This window comes from Peromyscus leucopus, chromosome 3 (genome assembly GCF_004664715.2).
Source record: "Peromyscus leucopus breed LL Stock chromosome 3, UCI_PerLeu_2.1, whole genome shotgun sequence".
NCBI lineage: Eukaryota > Metazoa > Chordata > Mammalia > Rodentia > Cricetidae > Peromyscus > Peromyscus leucopus.
In genome coordinates this window covers 17,837,266-17,857,737 of record NC_051065.1, presented here as the reverse complement: position 1 = coordinate 17,857,737, position 20,472 = coordinate 17,837,266, and the positions used below count along the sequence as shown (strand labels likewise).

The following is a 20,472-nucleotide window of genomic DNA, read 5'->3' as shown; positions in this document are numbered from 1 at the left end:
CCTTTCCCTTCCTACGAACAGATTGCAGCCCGCGTCCTAGCCATCTGGCACCTTCTTGCCCTTGTCCCACAAGTGCTGTGGGGTAGAAAATGTGGGCAGTACAATGAAATCAGCGCCAGTCGCTGGACAATTAACCACAAAGGGCTTGTGTTAGGAAGAATCCTCTTCCTGAACAAAGAGCAGTGTGCTGTCACTTTAAGTTCTTAAATTTAACTGAATATATTTGGGGAAGGTAAAGCAGTTATTTTAAAAATACATTATTCAGGGATCACAGCGGTGCTTTCAGGGATTAAAATAGTCTAAACAGTATGTAATTTCAGGGTTTCTAAGATCTGCATAGAATTAGCATATCCAGCTGGATATAAAATGATACATAATACAACACCCACCCCACCCCCCAAAAAACCTGGTTTCCTCTACATTGCATGTGCCTTCTTTGCTTTTGAGAGAAAGATCAAGTATTTTATAACCTCCTGTAGGAGATACTGTGAGATCTTTAGAAACAAGTGCACTGCCTTCGAAAAGGCGGTGCTTTCTCCCCCAGGTCAGATGAGGGGAGCTGCAGAGAATGGTGGTTAAGCATATGGTTCCCCAGTTGATGGTGTTGCTTCTTTGCACTTCAGCATCCCCTGTCTGCTTCAACAGACACTAAAATGGTACCCACCACACAAAGGAAACTTAATGAGATACGTTATCTAAGGTGACTGGCAAGTAAGTGCCATTCAGTGTGAGCTAATGCCTGTGATCCTGGAAATGAGCCCGCCTTACAACTTACCCAGGGTAAAGTTAGCAAAACTAGATTCAGTAACAGCTAATATAATTTACTTCTTAATAGTGTGTCAGAGCTCTTTTTCTAAATTGCTGAATTTCCAACTTCATGAGGAGACTGTAAATTATTTAGTGTCTTCAGAGAATTCCCGTCATCAGCTCACCTGCAAAGAGCAGAGGACAGAAAACAGAATTCTTTATTTGACTCTAAATGTGGTTCTGTACATTTAAGACCACTTTTAGAAATTATAAGTATACATTTTTAAGTCAATTTAGCAGCTGAAACTGTAGCAATTATTTCTTGAAGGCAGGAGGAAAATCTGTACTTAGGAAGGTTCTGAAAGTGGCTGCCTACAAACTGATGAAATACCAAGCCTTTGAAAGCCGTCATTCAGTTATCAAATACCATATACATACCTGGGACCTAGAATCTTGTGCCAGGCTGCTTGTTCCTGCCATCCAGCTCCCAGCCTCCCTAGTGCCTGGTCCAGCCACCACGGAAACAAAGGGGACCCGTGATGAGAAAGAACCGTATGAGTGTCTTCCCTATCACTTTCTTCTTCTAGCTCTGTCAGCCAGCAAGTGGGTTATGTCCACACTTTCCCTTCTAAGAAGTAGTTGTTTCAGCCTCCAGTAAGCTACGTGCTTCCTCTCTCTCTTCCTCTCTCTCTCTCTCTCTCTCTCTCTCTCTCTCTCTCTCTCTCTCTCTCTCTCTCTCTCCTCTGTGTGTGTGTGTGTGTGTCTGCATTTACTTTTTATTGTTTTTATGTGTTGTGTGTTTAGATATGAGTATAGGAGTTCAGGTGCCCACTGAGACCCGAGGATCCCGGCACACGCCATTGTGAGCTATCAGGTGTGATGCTGAAATTGAATTTGGGTCCTCTAGAAGAGCAGCATGTGCTTACTTTCATGTCTATGCATCCTTCTTTTTCTTTCTCTAACTTCTACTTTCTTGTCTTCCCACTGGGTAGAAAACAAGAAATTTTAACTCTCCAGATTCCCTGGAACATTTTTAATGGAGATACCAGCTCCCAGAATACTGGGGTCAGAAATGCAGAACAAGCCCCTAACATCCTTTCAGATTTGGCACCAAATTTCAAATCCTTCAAAATGAATTTGCTATTTTCAAACAATGACATTCATTATCATTTAAATATATTTAGTATGGTTCTTATTCTCGTCATAATACTGTAATTAAATTTTCTATATCTGTTTATTACATTTATGTAATCTCATATCTATTGTGTACTTCTTACTCTGAGAAAATACATTTTGAGTTCTTTAAATCCTATAGAGGTAGTTTCTAAGTCATAACTTCTGAAAAGATGGCAGATGCCTGTCATTTTTCTCATTAGTTAAGTGTTTGTTTCTTACATATTCAAGAGCACTGTAAAGCTGGGCATGCTTCCATTAGAGAAATTCTTTTCATGACTGCAGAGTTCTGTTCTCGAGATGCACACTCCTCAGCCATTGCTTCTACAGTTCCCAGTTGCATTCATTAAAAGTTGTTTCCTTGGGGATCCTATCAAGAAAAGTTCAGATCCTAATGCTCTTAAGACTGTGGCTCTTTGCTGCTGGCTCATCTGGTCCAACTAGCTAATGTTTCAGAGAACTGAGTAGAAACCAAGAAGGTTGGGAGCCTTGCAAAAGCCCTGTCTGTAGCTTAGCAGCAGCAGGTCCAGATAGCGCTGTTTGACTAGAAATCCACAAATAATGGTATAGCTCTTGATGATTCTATTCCCTTTCCCTGAAACAATGGGAATCCTTTGGAAAGATAACAATGGGTTTATACATTTGCAGTTTACTGTTATTGATCTGTAAGCATTTTTCTCATAATAAGGTGTATTTTTCTTTGAGAAGTTCCAAGTCACTTAAAGAAAGATTATTATTCTAGTAAAGCACTGTGAGTTTTAAAGTATACAAAACTGTGACCTTTAAACTTTTTCTCATATTGTGGAACCTATTTGGCCCATTTTCAATCCATTGTTAGCATTATTGACACCATTGTTTTTATTGGGTGGACTTTCCTTAAGAGCAGGTAGTCACATCTTGTACCTTATAACAATACACAGAAGAACCCAGCACAAAGTGCCATTGTGGCCAGAAGGGTTAGGGATTGTGAACTGCCTCAAACAAGATTGAAATGGTTTCACTTAGGCTTGGGTTTTAATTCTCAAAATATTAAGTTACAAAAACTTTGATTATGATTTTTAAGTCAAGCAAAGTATGTTTTAGAAAAGTATACAATGACTTTAGTGTAAGCAGGGACATGCTTGCACCTGAAGTTCTTGTTCCCTGACTCTGCATTCTTACACACTCAGGGTTCCTCTACCATTGGCTCCTGATAACCCTGTTAGAATTGTTTCCCAGATTTCCACTTAGTTGATTATACTCTTACCTAAAAATATTGTCCTATAAAATCCAAAAGCTTGTAAACATCCAAATTTCCATCAACAGTTGGATGATAAACAAAGTGTACCATCTGCACCCTATGGAATATTACTCAACCTTGAAAGGCTCTGATATAATTTACAACATGTGTGAATGGATCTTGAAATTTTTTTACTAAACATAATAAACCACTCACAACAGGAGAATTACCTTGTAATACCATTTACATAAGACTCCTAGAATAATCAAGTTCATAGAACTAAAAAGGAAAAGTCTAGTAAAGATTACTGTGGGCTCAGAGAGAAGGAGAATGAGGAGTGGCTGGATTAATGGGGCCAGTTTCGTGTGGGATAACGGCAGTGCCAGCAGGGGAAAGTGGTGATGACTGCGGAATGTGGAGGGAGTTGTGTCCCTCGTTTATACTCTTAAAGGTAGGTAAGATGGGGAATTTCATGTTGTGCATATTTTCCTACAGTGAGAAAGCAATGCTGAGCTGAGTCCTCTGTGACGTGGAATAATAGCACGCTCCTTTGGGTTCCAACTGCACAGTCAAGGAGCCACGCAGGCTCCTTCCATTCTGAATGGCTCCTTCATTCTCACACAAGGGTGGAGAAAACACAGCTGTATTTACTTTTCCAACCCCATCTTCTATTTTGAAATATAACCTGTTTGAAAATGAGAGCCAAGGTCAGACAACACAGCTTTCTGCTCACCTCTTCAGTTTGCCAAACATTGTTTTTCTAGTGGAGTCCTGGGCGAGGTGCAGCAAGTGCAAGGAACACTCTCACCCGTGTGCTCGGAGGTGGGATTTATTAGCCTGCCTCGGGATGTCTGTATGCAGAGGACTATGACATATTTGCTTTCACTTTTGTGCACATGTGAAAATGCAGTGTGGGCCAGCAAGCTGGTTCAGTGGGGAACGGCGCTTGCTACCAAACCTGACGACCTGAGTCTGGTCCCTGGAGCCCACGTGGCGGAAGAGGAGAACTGACTCCCGCCAGCTGTCCTATGACCTCCAGGAACACTGTGGCGCGTGCGCGTGCGTGCGTGCGTGCGTGCGTGCGTGCGTGCGTTCATGTTCATTCATCTCATCACACACAGATACAGACACACACACAACAAACAAACAAATGCAAAAGCTTTTTTAAAAAGAAAACTCACAGTTTCAATTCACTGGCTATAATGTTTCCAAGTGTGTGGACTTGTCTACACATCAAATTCAAATCACAAAGAAAATAGGATTTTTTTTCATTTCTAATTAATTGCCCTGTTTGTTGAAGAATTACTTATTTTCTGAGATTAGATATGCAGGGTTAACTTATTTTCCAGGTTTTATATTTATCTGCAGGGTGAACATGACATCCTCCTGATAATTGCATCTGAATTCTGGCTAAAAATATGACAGTTCTCAGTTTGTAATTAAAATGATACATTTATGTTTTTCATAGTAATGGAAACAGTGACAGCATAAACCTCCAATGAAAACAGCAGAGCAGATTAACTTTGTCCTCAAGTAATAGACATGGCATGAACTGATTACATTAGTTATTATATGTCACAACATTTCAGTATTCTGAAGAATATTTACTCTGCCTGGCTTAAGAATTTCAGATGTTCATCCTGTCAATATACAGATGAAACGAACAAAAGTAATTATTGTTTAAATTTTTACATTTACTTTTGTAATGCAAATTGTATCTATTCAATATATAAATCCAAACTAGTATAACATAACTATTTTCTTCTGTGCTTTAAAAATAGGAAGTATCAAAAACTAGGAAGTATCTATTTATTTTTCTAGTTTATTGTATATGCAAATGGTTGAAGTATTTTATTGTTTTATAGAATGAAAATCATTCATTGAGTGAGATTTATATCCAGTATGCAGAGATGTGCAAGATCGTCTTTCTTATTGTCCTTTGAAATTATCTGGAAAAAAATGTGACCCTGTTGCATTACAGACTGAAGAATTTGAAGAGATATTCAAAAGACATAAGGCTGTATGAATAGGAAGTGAAGTAAACTGGGGTGACTAAGAGGGATATCAGATTCTTCAGACTCCGGGGCGGGGGGGGGGGGGGGTGCACGGAATGAGCTTGGAGACTTCCTGCATAAAAGGCTGAGCTGGACTGTACCCTAGGCTGCAATCAGATGCTGTGGCTCTCTAAGCATGGCCACGTGTTGTCATCAGCTTGGCAGATGTAAGCCAGTATAACATGCTTAGTTGAACTGTTAACTTAAACTCTTAACTCTGGATTGCACAGTCTGTAGTTTTGGACCTTCACCCTCCACCCAGATGGCACTTATGCATAGAAAACTGGCTAAATATAAGTTCTTTAAATAAAATACAACACACACACACCCCGACAGGTAACCTCTGAAGTTATTTACTGATTGCCTTTTATTGGAAGGCTTTGATTAGGTTCACATAGTCAGACTCTTAAAAAAGTTATCCATAATTTCTGTGTAAACATCACCAGTAAAACAGTTTTATGAAAGTATACAGTAGTATAGGAAATTTGAGGAAAGCATTAAGTTTAGGAAAGAGATAAGCTCTGTTGAGTTTAAGATGGCCTGGAAGTTTCCAACAGGAGGTGCCCAAAAGAGGTGTGCAAATGTGTGTGCCAATAGCTTCACAGGGATCTGACGCAAGTGTTACCCATGTCCAGGATCTGTGTTTCTGTCAAGCTTGTGAGAGTGGGAGAGTAGGACAGTTGGTATAGAGTCCATCGGGAAAGTGTGCTGAGATTAGGAGGAATCAAAGAGCAGACGATGTGCAACTCTTGAGAACACCGTCTCTGCAGAAATCGGAAAGGCGGAGCTGCGAAGCAGAAGGCGAAGCTGAGAAACAGCAGGGAAGCCAAGAACTCCAAGCTCAGAAAGGGAGCCGTAGCCCTAAGTATATGAACAGGTCATAGGCGATTAGCACTTACAGACACCTCAGTGATTATTAGTGAAATCAGAGCTGGAGAAGCAGACGTGGAAGGCAGGGAATTCAGTGAGTTAGGGGTGAATGGCTGACAGCCAGCGTCAGTATAAAACAAAGTAGAGAGAGCGTGGTTGTAAAGTAGGTGACACTCTAATGAGTGATAGGCGTGAGGATCATTTCGTTAAATGCCTAATTTGCTTAAGGGAAAGAACAATTCAAAGATGCCTCCCAATGGACAGAGCTGTGTCTTGGAAGAGCTGGGACATGGTGGACGTGCAGAGTCAGTGAGCAGTTAGCATTGGACTAGAGTTCAGATGCAAACCCAGATACGCTTCTGGGCACAGCAGAGGGAGGTAATCCTCACTGATAGTTCCCGTTTCCTGAGAGGAGGAGAAGCCTGCTGCAGCTGCGCAGGAGAGAGAAGGTAATCTAGGGCCAGGAAAGAGGAGAAAGGTGACATACGTGCCGTAAAGAAGGACGGGGAGGCCGGCTGGGGAAATGTGAGATGTCTTCAGGCCAGACATCATTACTTTTTATAAAGTAACTTTAAACCTGCTTTGAAAAAGCAAAAGAAAATGGTTGGGTCAGCCTTTTGTGCTGAGAGGCAGCATCGAAGCAGGACTCTACTGTGAGCAGCCTGCACTTGCCTCTCTCCTTCCCTGGAAAGCTGCTCTCTCCCCTGTCCGCTGCACCCCGGCTCACGTTAGCCGATACAGATGAGTTTTCAGCCCCAGACAGGCCACTTTTCCAAGAATGCATGGAACGGATTACAAAAGTGAGCAGCGGCCTGCTTACTTCCCTTCTCTACTCATGCACATTCAGCTGGAGTTCTGAGGGTGGCAGATTCTCCTTCTTCCTCTTCTCTTCTTCCTCTGTTTCAAGGAAGATGGGACAAGCAGGAACCACAAACAGATGGAAGGAAAAAGAAAGAAAGAAAAACAAACATTAAACACAGTCATGAGCCAGACTATGGACTGAAATGTCAGAGACCAAGAAAAGGGGGGAGAACAGAGAGAACGCCATCTCTCCAGCCTCCCCTCTTGAAGGAAGAACCCCATCTTCAGTTTGCTCCTGAAACCAAGTCCTTGGACTAGGGTCTCCAGCCTCAGGGAGTTGATGCTCAAACCCCATAGGAAACATGGTGGATTATTCTCTCTCACTTAATTTATTTGTATCTGTGGCAAAATGTTCTAGAGTTTTGCTTATTTATTTCACCTAACCCCTCAATTAAAACCAAGTCTGGGCTGGAGGTGAAGCTCTGTGGTAGAGCACATACTTGCCAGGTATGAGACTCTGGATTCCATTTCTAAGACCAAAGCAATGAGTAAGAATCAACTCTGTACCAAGAAAGAGCACCTGAGAAACAAGGAGGTGAGGGGGCGTGGGTTAGTTAAATGTGAAATGTTTACTCAGCACTTTTTATATATTATATCAGGTACTGTTCTCCTCATTACAAATTGTGAGAAAAATAGGAAATAAGCTCTACTTTTATAATATTTATTCCAAGTGAAAAAAGCCATTACTGGGGCTTCCATAATTGCAGGTAGCAAAGATTAGTCGTCTGGCACTTTTTGTAGCTAGACAGACATTTATTAGCAACTGACTTAAAGAAAGAAAAGAAAAGAGGAGGCAATGGCAACAGCAGCTTGAACACACTCCTTTATCTGTGCGGTAGCTTGTCACCTTCTGACCTCTGTCCCCTGGTGCTTCTAACTCAGATTTGCCCCTGTCCCTCACCCCACCGGCTAGAAGCTGATGTAATGAAAGCAGATACCAGCTGAAGCCGGAATAGAATGGATGGCTATCAGGGGAGATAAGATGACACTGTTACTTGTCCAAGCTATTGTTCAGAGAAGCATGTCTTTTATTTATAGACATTACAGTTAAAGGCATGGAAGGCAGGAGCTCAAGAGTGCCTATTCTCCATGTGACTTGCTTCCTAGAACTATGCCTGCTTGGGCTACCTGCTTTGCCTTGAACCTGCTTTCATATTCTTTCAATGAGTTCTGTTGCCACTTTGATTGAGGCTGATTTTTCAATTTCAATGCATCAGTATTGGCTCTTCCAGGACCCTCTTGGATCTCTCTCTGAAGCATGGGTTTCGGGGAAAAAAAGGGCAGACAGCTTTCCAAAGTGCTCAATGTGGTGGGTCTGCATTAGCCAGCATTCCCGGTTTGTTGGGGATGAGTAAAGAGATGAGGGTCGGTGAGTTTGTCCTGCTGCTGCCTCCCAGGAGACTCCATGGCAGAGACTGGACTTCTGTGCTGGGGAAAATGTCGTCGTTGTCTGTTCCAAACCTGAAGTTCCTTGCTTCCAGACACCTGGGAGAGAGGTTCACAAGGATGCCATCAACTGTCTGCTGCTCTGCCTTTCTCTAAGCCTTTACTGAATAGTGTCATATGCCCTATATTCTTAGAGTGTGCTTTTTTTCTTTTCTTAATCTCTTAGAAGACTCTTCAAATGGAACTTCATGAATTTTTATGACCCTTTTGCAGTAGAAAAGGTGGAATAGTGCCTATAAACCTTTTTATCAGAAGGAACTCAAAGTAAATTTGGCCAGCCAGTTCTTAACAGGTTACCTGATGGCCAAGAAATGGTTTTTACACAAACAAAAGAAAACAGCTTGTTGTAAATGTGGTTGTTGGCAATATAGATAAAGATACTCATTTTCTCTATGAGACTAAAAGCAAAGCCTGGCATCGCACCGTATACTCATCTTTAATAATATGAGGGGAAATACTGCCTTCAAAAAGAAGTATCAAAGCTGGATGAAGGAACCTAGAGCCTGGAACCATGACCCAGCGCCATTTCCATGAGCAGGACTAATCACAAAGTAGCGAGTCTGCTGTATGAACATCATGTTTGAAATCGTTTTCTGCAATTTGGCTATTAACCAAAAGGCTAATTGATTCTTTTCTTCTGCCCCATTGTAGTTAACATACTAATTCTTCCCAGTAAAGATCCATTTCATTATGCAAATGTAAAAAAAAATCACAAGACTCGTGTCTGAGTGAGGGTTGCTTTCTGCCGAGAACTGGTGCACCTGTTCCAGCCCTCAGCCCCCACCCCCACCTCCACCTCCACGAGCTGCCAAGCTAGAGGCTTAGTGATCTGGTTTAGCTGGTATGGGGCCCTTGAATTTTGACTCACATTTTCTTTGCGACTTATTCTTGTTTTGCCTTATAATTTCTCTCCTTCCAGCTCTCAGCATGCCAACAGCAGCTGCATCATGGCACTCACCCTGCTGCCAAGAGGGCAGGCAGCCTCCTTGGAGACTGTAATGTTGCACTAAGCCAACTGTTAGGAGATAGAAGCTGGAGCCATCCATCCAGCACAGCTGAAATTTAGATCGTTCTAGGAGGCATTTGGTAGACTACTGTTAGTGATATTTTTTAACTAAATAAAACTTTGAGAACTTTGATTTAGGAATTTTTTTCAGACTTGTGCAAAGACAGAAGGAATTCTGTGGTGGGTTCCCACATGCCTTCCAATCTGCCTCAGCCGTCATCAGCTCGGGAGGGTCTTTCACTGTCCGTGGTTTTTCCCAGGGTTTATCCAGACTGCTGGTAGACTTGTTCCCATGGGATAAATTTATCATAAATTACAGTTGCTTTTCCATCTCTTTTCAGTCTGTCTGCAGGATGTTTACTCCATCCTTTCTTCCTAACAGTAAAAGATGTTAGAACCTTTTTTCCCTTCTAGGTTAAGCCAAGGTATGCTATTTAGTGATTATGGCTAAATAATCTTTTATTCCTTTTCTGTTATTATCTCATAAACTGTCACTGCTCAGTTGATCTGGTATCTTTGCAGAGCACATCTGAAAATGTGTAGGTTTATAGGACAGATTATTAAGAGACCATTGGTTTGATTCTCCATTTCACCAGTGACAATCTGTGTGTATTGAGACGTCTTCCTTAAACATTCTGTCACACCGTCCTCTTACCTTTCACATAGCACACACCCTGCAGGGCCATTACGAGACATCCGTGAGTGGTGAGTGAACGCCGCCCTTGGAGCAGCTTGGGTAGAGCCTGCCTGGCACCAAGTATGTCAGTACATGAGAGTTGCCCTGTGTCAGCACCGCCATTTTATCTCTGTTCACTCATTGTACAGCCTGGAAGGCGGAGGCCCTGATGGCTGCTTTATCAGGACAACTTGAACAAGATGTCACATATACCGAGTTCTTTATGGCACCAGATGTGGTTTGGTAGATTCTTGCCCTCTAGGAAACTGTTTTTGCCAGATACGAATGATTTTTAAAGGAAATGAAAGAGGGTTCGTAAAAGCACAAACTGTGATTGGTCCGTAAAATGAATAAAAAAAAGTTCTTAATGAAAAAAATAAAGCACAATCGGGACCAAATACTTGATGCTAAAGAGTTAAGCCTTCAGAGTTCTGGGTTTGAAGAGGAGAATGTTAGTGGGTAGGACATGACTTCCTTAATGGAGGTGAGTCAAGAATGCTCTTGAAAAGGGATGATTTCATTAACGAAACAGTATGTTCTGTGCACAAGCAAAAAAGAGGTTTGTCGGGTGTGGTGACAAAGGCCTTCAATCCTAGCACTTGGGAGGCAGAGGCAGGTGCATCTTTGTGAGTTCCAGGACAGCCTGGGCTACAGAGTGAGTTCTAGGACAGCCAGGGCTGTGTAGAGAGAAAGAGAAAGGAAGAAGGGAGGGAGGGAGGAAGAGAGAGAGGGAGGGAGGTTGACTAGAGTATAAAATGAGCTAATCTAGGAAGGATTTGCTATTGAGATTGAGAAACAAGGAAGAAACAAAACAGAAAAAGAAAGGGCCTGTTCTCGACCTGACAACCCAGCTAGAGAAAGGGAGAAGTCAGATAGCTCAAGACCGTTTGCTTATTGTTCTGGGCTTTCTGCCCCTATAGTCCGGTCTAGAACTAGTGCTCCTGACTACTCTACCATTGTGATTTGGGGTAACCTAAGCCCTGGCACATGCGCAATCTTGAGGCTTTCTGGTGCACACAAATGTTACTTCCTTTTCAGTTTGTCCGGACAAGCCAGCCCCTGGGGAATCCTTTCCACGTCTGGAGTGCTGTCCTTCACCACTCTCCCTGCACTTGACCGGCCAGTCAGAGCTGAATCAGCACCCGTGCCCCTCATAGCTGTATCTTCGTAATCAGCTTTCTCATAACAGGAGTAGCATATTGGTTTTCATTGCTCTTTGGGGTGGTATACCCATTTTATAAAATTGTCATATGTATTAAATAAGCTTATGTTTATGGGAAAGCAGAACAGTACTGTTCTGAAATTATTATGTGATATTATTATGTGAAATAATTCTCATGAAATTATAAGACCACTATTAATAGGCATGGTTTGGAAGCTTTGTTGATTCCAAGTCATTCCCTAGACTAGTGTGGGGGGGGTTGTTGTTGTTTTGTTTTGTTGTTTTTTTGTTTGTTTGTTTGTTTTTCAAGACACCGTTTCTCTGTGTAGTTTCACTCTGTAGCCCAGGCTGACTTCGAACTCACAGAGATCCACCTGCCTCTGCCTCCCGAGTGCTGGGATTAAAGGCAAGCACCACCACTGCCTGGCCCTAGACTAGTGTTTCTTAAGGGCCTTTATCTAGACCTTTGTAGACACCTTAGGAGAGAAGACTTCATTTTCTACTGACCTTACATGAATTGTTTTCCTTAAGAGCCTTTTTCTTCTCATTATAACTACTTCTCCAAACTTCTAATGAAAACAAACATGAAAAGAATCCTTTCTTGGCACCATACACCATTCCAAAAGCCAACTCATCTCTGCCTGTTTACAGTATAGTACCCCCCCCAAAATAAGGGTTTTCTCCTCCACTTTGTCCAGCAGGTCTTACAGCTGTAGAGCTGTAGACTAAGATCATATACATTTCTACTAAAAGCTCTGCTTGATGTCTTTCAGGCATCTCAAGCCTCTACCACCAATTTTCAGTGTTGCTGCCCAAACCTGCTCACCCCACCCTCTGTCCCAGTAACTGGTTGACTCCATCCTTCTCACTGTCGGGGCAAGAACTTTGGACTTATTCTTGACTACACTCTTGTTCCTACCCCACCTCTATTTCATCAGCAAAGCCTCTCTGTTCCCAGCTATCTTCTTCCTTCCTTTACTGGCTACCCTTCCCCCTACCCAATGCCCACTGTCAAATAACAACCAGAAGACTTCCAAGCCATCAATTAATATACATCCTCTGCACCAATACATTTCTCAAAATGTTTTCATTCAATATGTAACAGCATAGATACACCATATACACACAATATTGACTGAAAGAAGCCAAAAGCAAAGGTGACATTCATTGAAAATCCAAACACAGATCAAACCATTCTGTACTTTTAGAAGTCAGGATGGTGACTAAGAGAGGAGTAGATTGTGATTAGAAAAGAATCTTATGTGTGATGTAGTTTGATCACAGTGTTAGCTATTCATGTGCATTGTTTGTGAGAATTTAGTAATTTCTACATTGACAATAAGTGTATCCCTTCCTGTATGTATTGTATTCTTCAATAAAGGGTCTGCTAGAAATGCTGTTTCTCTTATGTAAATTGTTCTCCTTAGACAAGGAATCTGTCATCATCTGTCACCATTAGAATCTAAGCTGTGTCTCTCCTTTTATTCATGCAGTAAACATTTTTGAGCACTCAGTACTGATGAAGGCATTTGGGATCTAGCAGTGAGCATGAGATAGAAAACTTGCTTCTGAGAGATGATAATTAGCATGAGTCACAAAGCATATGACAAGACACTTAGGGCCAGAGACAAAAGCAGGAGTGGGAGACAGGGAATACTGAATAGAGGTGAGAGGACAGGGTGCAGTTGAAGTAAGAGGTGAGGAAAGGCCTCTCGGAAGGTGACAGATGGTCCAAGACAGACTAGCTCAGTGCAGATCTGAGAGGAAAGCCTCCTGGACAGAGGAACAGAAGCAACGAGCTCGGTTGAAACAGCCTGGGAGTGAATAACAAGAGCAAGGCTACAGTAGGATTAGAGAAGACTTGGCCAAGGCAGCCTAGCTGGGATAACAGGTCCAAGCCCTTCAGGAGGGGTCTTGTAGGTCTCTGAAGATGAGAATTATTCTGCATGAGGTTGACGGGTAAGAAAAAGGTTTTTGTTCTCTGAGATTATTTGCATTACATTTCAGCTGCTTGTAGTAGCAAGCCATTCATTTTCATTGTTATATACAGACACTTGTTTCCTGTCCACTCAACTATTAACAGGTATTTAGATAGCCCTGGGCTTGACTGTATGATGGACACTGTTCTGAACATCCTGATTAGTACATGCCTTTTGATAAACTAGTATGTACAAGATAGGCCAATTTAAAAGAAATCGAACAAGGCACTCGATATTTATTTGAAAGTTTGTGCAATAACATGTTGGTTCCAGCCCATACTCATGGTACACACTAAAGATAAACCTCAAGTGTGTATCACACAGAGCAGTACATTGTGCCAGGCATGGGCACCGATCACTTGACTTGAGGATGCTAGCATCCGCTTAAAGGTAAAATGCATATAGAGTAGCCACTAGTAAGAACGCACATCAGAGCACCTAGTAATAGCTTGGGCAGTTGGCCTCATAGGTTCCAGAGTCGACAACTCTGATAAAACATTTCACAGGGAAGCTGAGCATGGAGCAGAGCCCTGAAAGTATCCGTGGGATTTGTAGAAGCAGAGACAGGCTCTGGAGACATCTCAGGGTTAGGGAAATAAAAAGAATGAGTTTTTGTTGAAGAGAGCTATGGGTGGCCACTCTGAGTAAGAGCAGACTGTAGGAATTTTAAATCTTGCAGAGATTTGGATGGAGTTATCTCTCAATGGGTAAATGCTTGTGTTCAAGTCTGGCAGTATTTATATATTACACATCCCCCAGGCTTTTTGATGTACTGATACCACATTTACCATTACCAAACCTCACAGTTCATATGTTCTAAATGTTTTAAATGTCTATGTATTTTTAGAGCGGCAAAGAAGACACATCCAGTGTGACTGTAGCCGACTCCGAGACAGGAAATCAGACAGGTCAGACTCTGGAGAACAGCTCACAAACAGCTGAGCTCCTGAGTGACGTGCCCTTCACCTTGGCTCCACACGTGCTGGCAGTGCAGGGCACCATCGGTGACCTTCCTGACCACTTACTCTCGTACGATGTCAGCGACAACTTGTCTCGATTCTGGTATGATTTCACTCTTGAAAATTCAGTGCTCTGTGATTCATAGTCTTTGTGTCTAAGCGTACCTTAAGAGCTTTAAAAGAAAGATAGTCTGCCTATTTTATTGAACCTGTTTGATTTTCCTTGTCATTACCCTTGAAGGCCTTAAGGCAAGCATAAAATGAATAAAATAACATCGTGTTCATGGTTTTATTTCTTCAGAATAAAGTGAATTTATGTAAAGTTGAAATCAACATTTTAACAAAGGGAACTCACTTTGGAAAAATGTAAGACTTCAGACCACCTGTGTTTCCCTCTCTGATGGACAGTAATCTGTTGAGATTACCCAGGGTGGTTTTGATGTCTCTGAAGACACAACAGAAAGAGAAACATGCCTGTCCCCTAGTTACCAGGACTCCACAGTCAGAGCCGAGAGCGAGTGTGAAGGTGTTTCCGGGGTGCAGAGGAGGTCAGCATGTCACTCCCTTAACAAATCCCACAATGTTTGGGAATGAACTCAAAAGACAGCTTCCAGCTAACATAGTTTTTCCAATGTCCATTTAGACAAACCGATAGGGAAATTTGAAGATTCTCATGAACACCAGCCACTCGTTGCTGATTCAAGAATGCCGTAAAGGGGACACTGTGGTTTGCCTAGAGCTGTGGGGCCTCTCCACCCTCCTGAAGGGTGGCTGTGTGCCCTCCTTGTTCCCATCTCGTCCCCTCTGGGTATCTTGGACCAGTTTTCAGAGAGCTTTCTCCACTTGTGCCTCAGTGGGCTTGCCCTCCTTACCACATATGTTCCCAGTTTATGAGATCCGCATTTCCTTTCTGCCTCCTCTGCCTCCTAATGAAAACATCTCGTGATGATACATCTCATTGTTGATAAGACCTATTTAGAGATCTGTTGGCCACGGTTCAGATGGCAGTGTTTTACTATTAAACACTCAGTTTAACTACTTTCCGATTAGAGTGCAGGCAGACACCCAAGTATGACTTGTACTTCTTGAATATCCATTATTTATTCTAAATAAAACTAAGCAGGACCGTCATTGGTCAATGTACTACAATGAGATTTGGGAAATAGTAACAGGGGAGTTTCTGTGCCATGAAAAAGTTGCTGTTATACTTTATTTATTCTGTGCCAAAGTTTTAAGTACATTTTTTCACAAAGAGAGTATCAGGAAAACTAAACACTGTGCAGAAAAGTACAAGAATTATTTTAATGTGCTATGCATGTTCATTTAATAAATGTGGTGTGGTCTTGATTTAAAAAAAGTGTGTTATTTAAAGTTAAAGGAATATTTGTACTGATAAAAATGTACTTCATTTACAATTAATGTTATCCTGTGAGGTTAATGAATAAATTAAATCTTTACATAGTTTTCATAAACCATCTTCATAGGAAATACGCCTTATTAACATAAATGTGAACATTTTGTAGCATTTTTTGTGAAGGTACATCCTTTTCAACTATCCATGTTAATGTATTTTCAAAACTGAATGTAAAGAGGTAGTTCTTTTTTCAAAAATATGTGAAAATTTATATAATTATACATTTCATTTATATTTATGTCTACCATGTTACAAATGTGCTTATAAGTACTGTTTGTCTAAAACTGTTGTATTTTAATAATGTGAATTAAAATAAACCTTTTGATTGTTTTCAGATCCACAAAATGGTATTCATTGCATCATTAATTTCTAAATTCAAGTTGTAGATTCTGTAAAAGGTAAAGAGTGAAGTATTTTGTTTGTGTAGAGAAGACTACATCTTCTCTTATTTGTGTACATTGAAAATGCTGAGCTCACTAGTCCTGGTTAATAAATTGGACTGAAAGTATTGAAAAAAATGGATGAATATCTACATAGATCTCCATCATCATAAAATTTAGTAAATACCTCATCTTAGTTTATGACCTCATTTTGACAAATACATTGTGAATTGGCAATTTGCTCTTCTATATATAAATCATAGAACTATTTTAAAACTGGAACAAACATTATAAATCAACCAGCCAACACTATACTAGAAATCCGAGGCCTAGAAATTTAGATGACTTAATAAACACCTAGTTAGTAATAAATATTTCCTGAAATAGTAGTCACTGCCCAAAGTGAGCCAAACAACCATGACACCACCAAGTATGCCATACTGGATAGAGAAAGACGAGGAACTGTAGGCAGCTGAGGAAGACTGGGAACAGCAGAGGTGCTCTTCCCCAGGAAAGAGCACATGGATTGGTTGTCCAGTGCCAAACATTCAGCCCTGAAAACATACATACAAGTAGTATTATATGGACTAAATAGTTATAGTTAGGAATGCCTATATGTATATATACATACATATACATGCAATAACAATTAGGTTTTTTTTTTTTTTAAGGCCATGAATTTGAAGGAGAGTCGGAAGGGCTATATGGAAGGGCTTGGAGAAAGGAAAGGAAGGGAGAGATGTTGTAATTAAATTGTAATCACAAAAATTGAAAAATATCTAAATACTTTAAAACAAAGCTGGAGGCAGCCAGAGAGTCAATACTGACACTTGTTAAAGCTGAAGGACTTTGAATCTGTTCCCTTACTTCTGTTCCCTTGCTTGTTAAATACGAACTTGCAGCATTATGTTAAATAGTTGAGATAATAATTGATGCATCTTTGATTCTGACAAAGGGACTGTTCTCATTGTTTACACACACACAGCACTCTAACATGATGTGAAATACATATTCTGTGAACTGCTTATGACTAAATTAGAATGGTCTACCCACATTCATTTTAGACTCTGCTCACCTCAGTAATGTTAAGGTTCATGGCTGTCTCCATTAAAGTTCCGTGGTAAACACTTATTGGCAGAGAGTGTGTCTTCTCCTTGTGCGGGAAGTCACTACAGGCGGTGAATATGTGACTCCACTGAATCTTATTTTAAACCTTAGGAAGTCATGTGTGGTTTTCCAACTTTCTTTCATTGCATTTGCACTCTTTCCTTTAAAAGTAGAGAACTGACTCCAGCCAAATGTTGTTTAGTTAATTAATTTATTAGCTCAACTTTTCAAAGTGTGCAGTTAAAATGTTAACAAAATACAATTCTTACTAACAATTCTAGGAACCTTAAAGTTTTTTTTTAAGTAAACATCATTTTTATTACCACCTTTTTAATTCTCCCTCAAATAAAATAACTGAAGACCTTATGAAAGAAAATGCTGTGTTTTCCCAGGAACATCATTTCTAATAATTCTGATAGATAGGTGAGGTGTAGCAGGGGAATAATGTCATTTGCATTGTAGAGTAGAGACACATCAGTCTTGCTGCCCCTTGCCTCCTGAGAACAGCCGATCAGCAAGTGACTGCTGCTGTGGGTTGTCTGACACAAAATGTTACTTCTAGAGATTAATGTGCCACCTTGTCACTCATGTCCCGAATAACAGCCACAGGCAGTGTACGAGTATTGAGTGGAAAGCTGAAGGATTTCACATCTTTTCAAGACACTGAGAATGTTGGGTTCCTGGATGTTATCTTTTGAGCATTTGTGGCACATTACTGAGGGCATGACCCAACTATTCCTGAGAAATCTAAGACTCCAAAAATAGGTCTGACTACATTTGGCTTTAAAAACGGAATATTCTTATGTTTCAAGAAAGTTACTCATGCCATATGGCTTGGCGAATAGATGTGTGTGAGCAAGAAGAAAAAAAAGATGTATTGATTGATACATAGGAACTCTTATTACATCAGCATAGCAGAATGCTAATCTTTTAAATGTGAATGACCTTTTTCTTTAAACCAAGTTTACATCTATAGAGATGTTCCGAAGTAGAGGGTTCCTCACATGTCCCCTCGTGTTGACATTTGTCACAACTAAGGAACCAGCAATGCTACAGTATTAAACACACCATTCAGATTTTGTAGTTATCTCCTACTCTCTCTCCCCTGTCAGCTTTTTAGTGTGATTTATTATGTACTCATCCTCTCTTGATGCTTTTCAGCAGTTTCTCTCGGATTTTGTTTTTCTAAATTGACAGTTTTGAGAAATATTGGCCAAGTCTCCTGGACTCCTCTGGTGGTTTGAATAAGAGTGACCCTCATAGACTCATATACTTAAATGCTTAGGGAGTGACACTATTTGAAAAGCTTAAGAGATGTAGCCTTGCTGGAAAAAGTGTGCTGGGGGTTTCAAAAGCTCAAGCCAGTTCCAGTGGCTGGCTCTCTCTCTCTTCCTGCTGCCTGCAGACGCAGATCTAGAACTCTTAGCCGCTTCTCCAGCATGATGTCTGCATGCCACCATGCTCCCAGCCATGAAAATTATGGACTAAACCTCTGAAACTATAAGCCAGCCCCAATTAAATGCTTTAAAAAAAAAAATAAGAGTTGGTGAGGTTCTGGTGCCTTTTCACAGCAATTGAACGCTGACTAAGTTGGCTTAGTCTGTTTCCATATAGCATGGTATAGTGGCACATGCCTCTCTTTAATGCCAGGCCTTGGGAGGCAGAAGCAGGAAGATCTCTGTGAATTCCAGGCCAGCCAGGGCTAGCGACATAGAGAGACCCAGTCTCAAATAAAAAAATTTTAAAAAAAAAACTTTCCATTAATTTTGACCACCTTACCAACACAGTGTTTTCAGGTTTCTCTGCCATGCTGAGTTCCTCATTTTCTCCAGATTCTTTATATACTCTGCTCTTTGGAACCAAATCACAAAGCACAGCCCTTACTCAAGGAATAGGGAATTAAACACCCATCTTCTTGAGGCAGGCATAGTACATAATTCTTTTTTTTTTTTTTTTTTTTTTTTTTTTTTTGGTTTTTTGAGGCAGGGTTTCTCTATGTAGCTTTGCCCCTTTCCTGGAACTCACTTTGTAGACCAGGCTGGCTCTAATTCTTTGGACTTCTTCTGCATTGTAGACTTATCTTTTCACCCCAATTTACTTTTTTTTTTTTTTTTTTTTTTTTTTTTTTTTTTTTTTTTTTACCAATTACCTACATTAGCTTGAATTCATGAATATTCTGTCTTCTGTCCAAGAATAAATTAGTGGTGGCCAAGGGACATATGTACATTTTTACAGAAATTAATACAATTTGAAACATTTTACATGAGTACCATCTGATGCTGGATGTAGCTGGAGTTTTCTCCAGTCCTGCCTGGCCCACAGTCAGGACAAATCTTTCTCACCTGCCAGTCCTGCAGCTGCTTAGACCCAACCAAGTAAACACAGAGACTTATATTGCTTACAAACTGTATGGCTGCAGCAGGCTTCTTGTTATCTAGTTTTTACATCTTTAATTAACCCATTTCTATGAATCTATACCTTGCCACATAGCTCGTGGCTTACCAGTGTCTTACATGTTGGTACTCATGGCCGCAGCTGGCAACATCTCCTGACTCAGCCTTCCTGTTCCCAGCATTCTCTTCTCTGCTTGTCCTGCCTATACTTCCTGCCTGGCTACTGGCCAATCAGCATTTTATTTATCAGAGTGATATGCACAGCAGTTGGATGTCATGTTCTATTTTATAGTCCTTCAGAATTCATTTTCCTGTAAATATCAAGTATATGTATCCTTAACTTGCCACAACTTTAACTTATATACACAGTCAGGAGTCACATAAGGACATTTTAGTCAGTAACAGGCTGCACATATGGTGATGGTCTCATAGGATTATAATGGAGATAAAAGATTCCTACTGCATAGCATTCTTGCTGGACCTCTTCTATACTTAGATATGTACAGATAATACAGTGACAGTTGTATTGCACATTCAATATTCAGTGGAGTAACATGCAGTTCAGGTTTGCAGCCTACTTGTGCAGCAGACTCTAGCATCAAGTTTTCTCTAAGTACACTCTGTGATGGTCACATGATGACGTCACGTGGTGGCTGTGATTTAGAACACATTCGACCCATAACTATACAGAAGACCTCACGTAAGTGTTACGTCATAAATGGGACCCTGTGTCCCACCCCTTGCCTAAGATGGTCCTACCATAAATGGTAAGTAGGTCGGTAGCCATTCGAAAGTAAGTGCTGTGGACATGAGGTGGCAGTGGTCATTTTTCTCTCTAAGGAATCAAGAAATCTAGCGACACCCAGGCTCTTCTCTCTGATACCTGCTATTTATTTTTAGTACTAGAAAAAGTAGAAGTATGGCTCCTTAATTGCTAAACTTGTATCTCATCTTCAGCCTGTACAGAGTGAATTTAAGGAGCAGGGAAAGGAAGTTCTCCTTTTAGGAGAGGTAGCGAAGAAACTC

At 40.8% G+C, this 20,472-nt stretch overlaps 1 protein-coding gene across 1 annotated transcript in view; it reads left to right on the top strand.

The window, feature by feature from the left end:
- The window catches only part of Umad1 (UBAP1-MVB12-associated (UMA) domain containing 1), a 170,158-nt gene extending 155,264 nt beyond the window's left edge, over nt 1-14,894 (top strand). Inside the window, exon 4 of the mRNA XM_028869854.2 lies at nt 14,041-14,894. Within this exon, the coding sequence (XP_028725687.1) occupies nt 14,041-14,298 (258 nt within the window). The 3' untranslated portion in view covers nt 14,299-14,894. The remainder of the gene's footprint in view (nt 1-14,040) is intronic.
- Nucleotides 14,895-20,472: the final 5,578 nt, after the last annotated feature.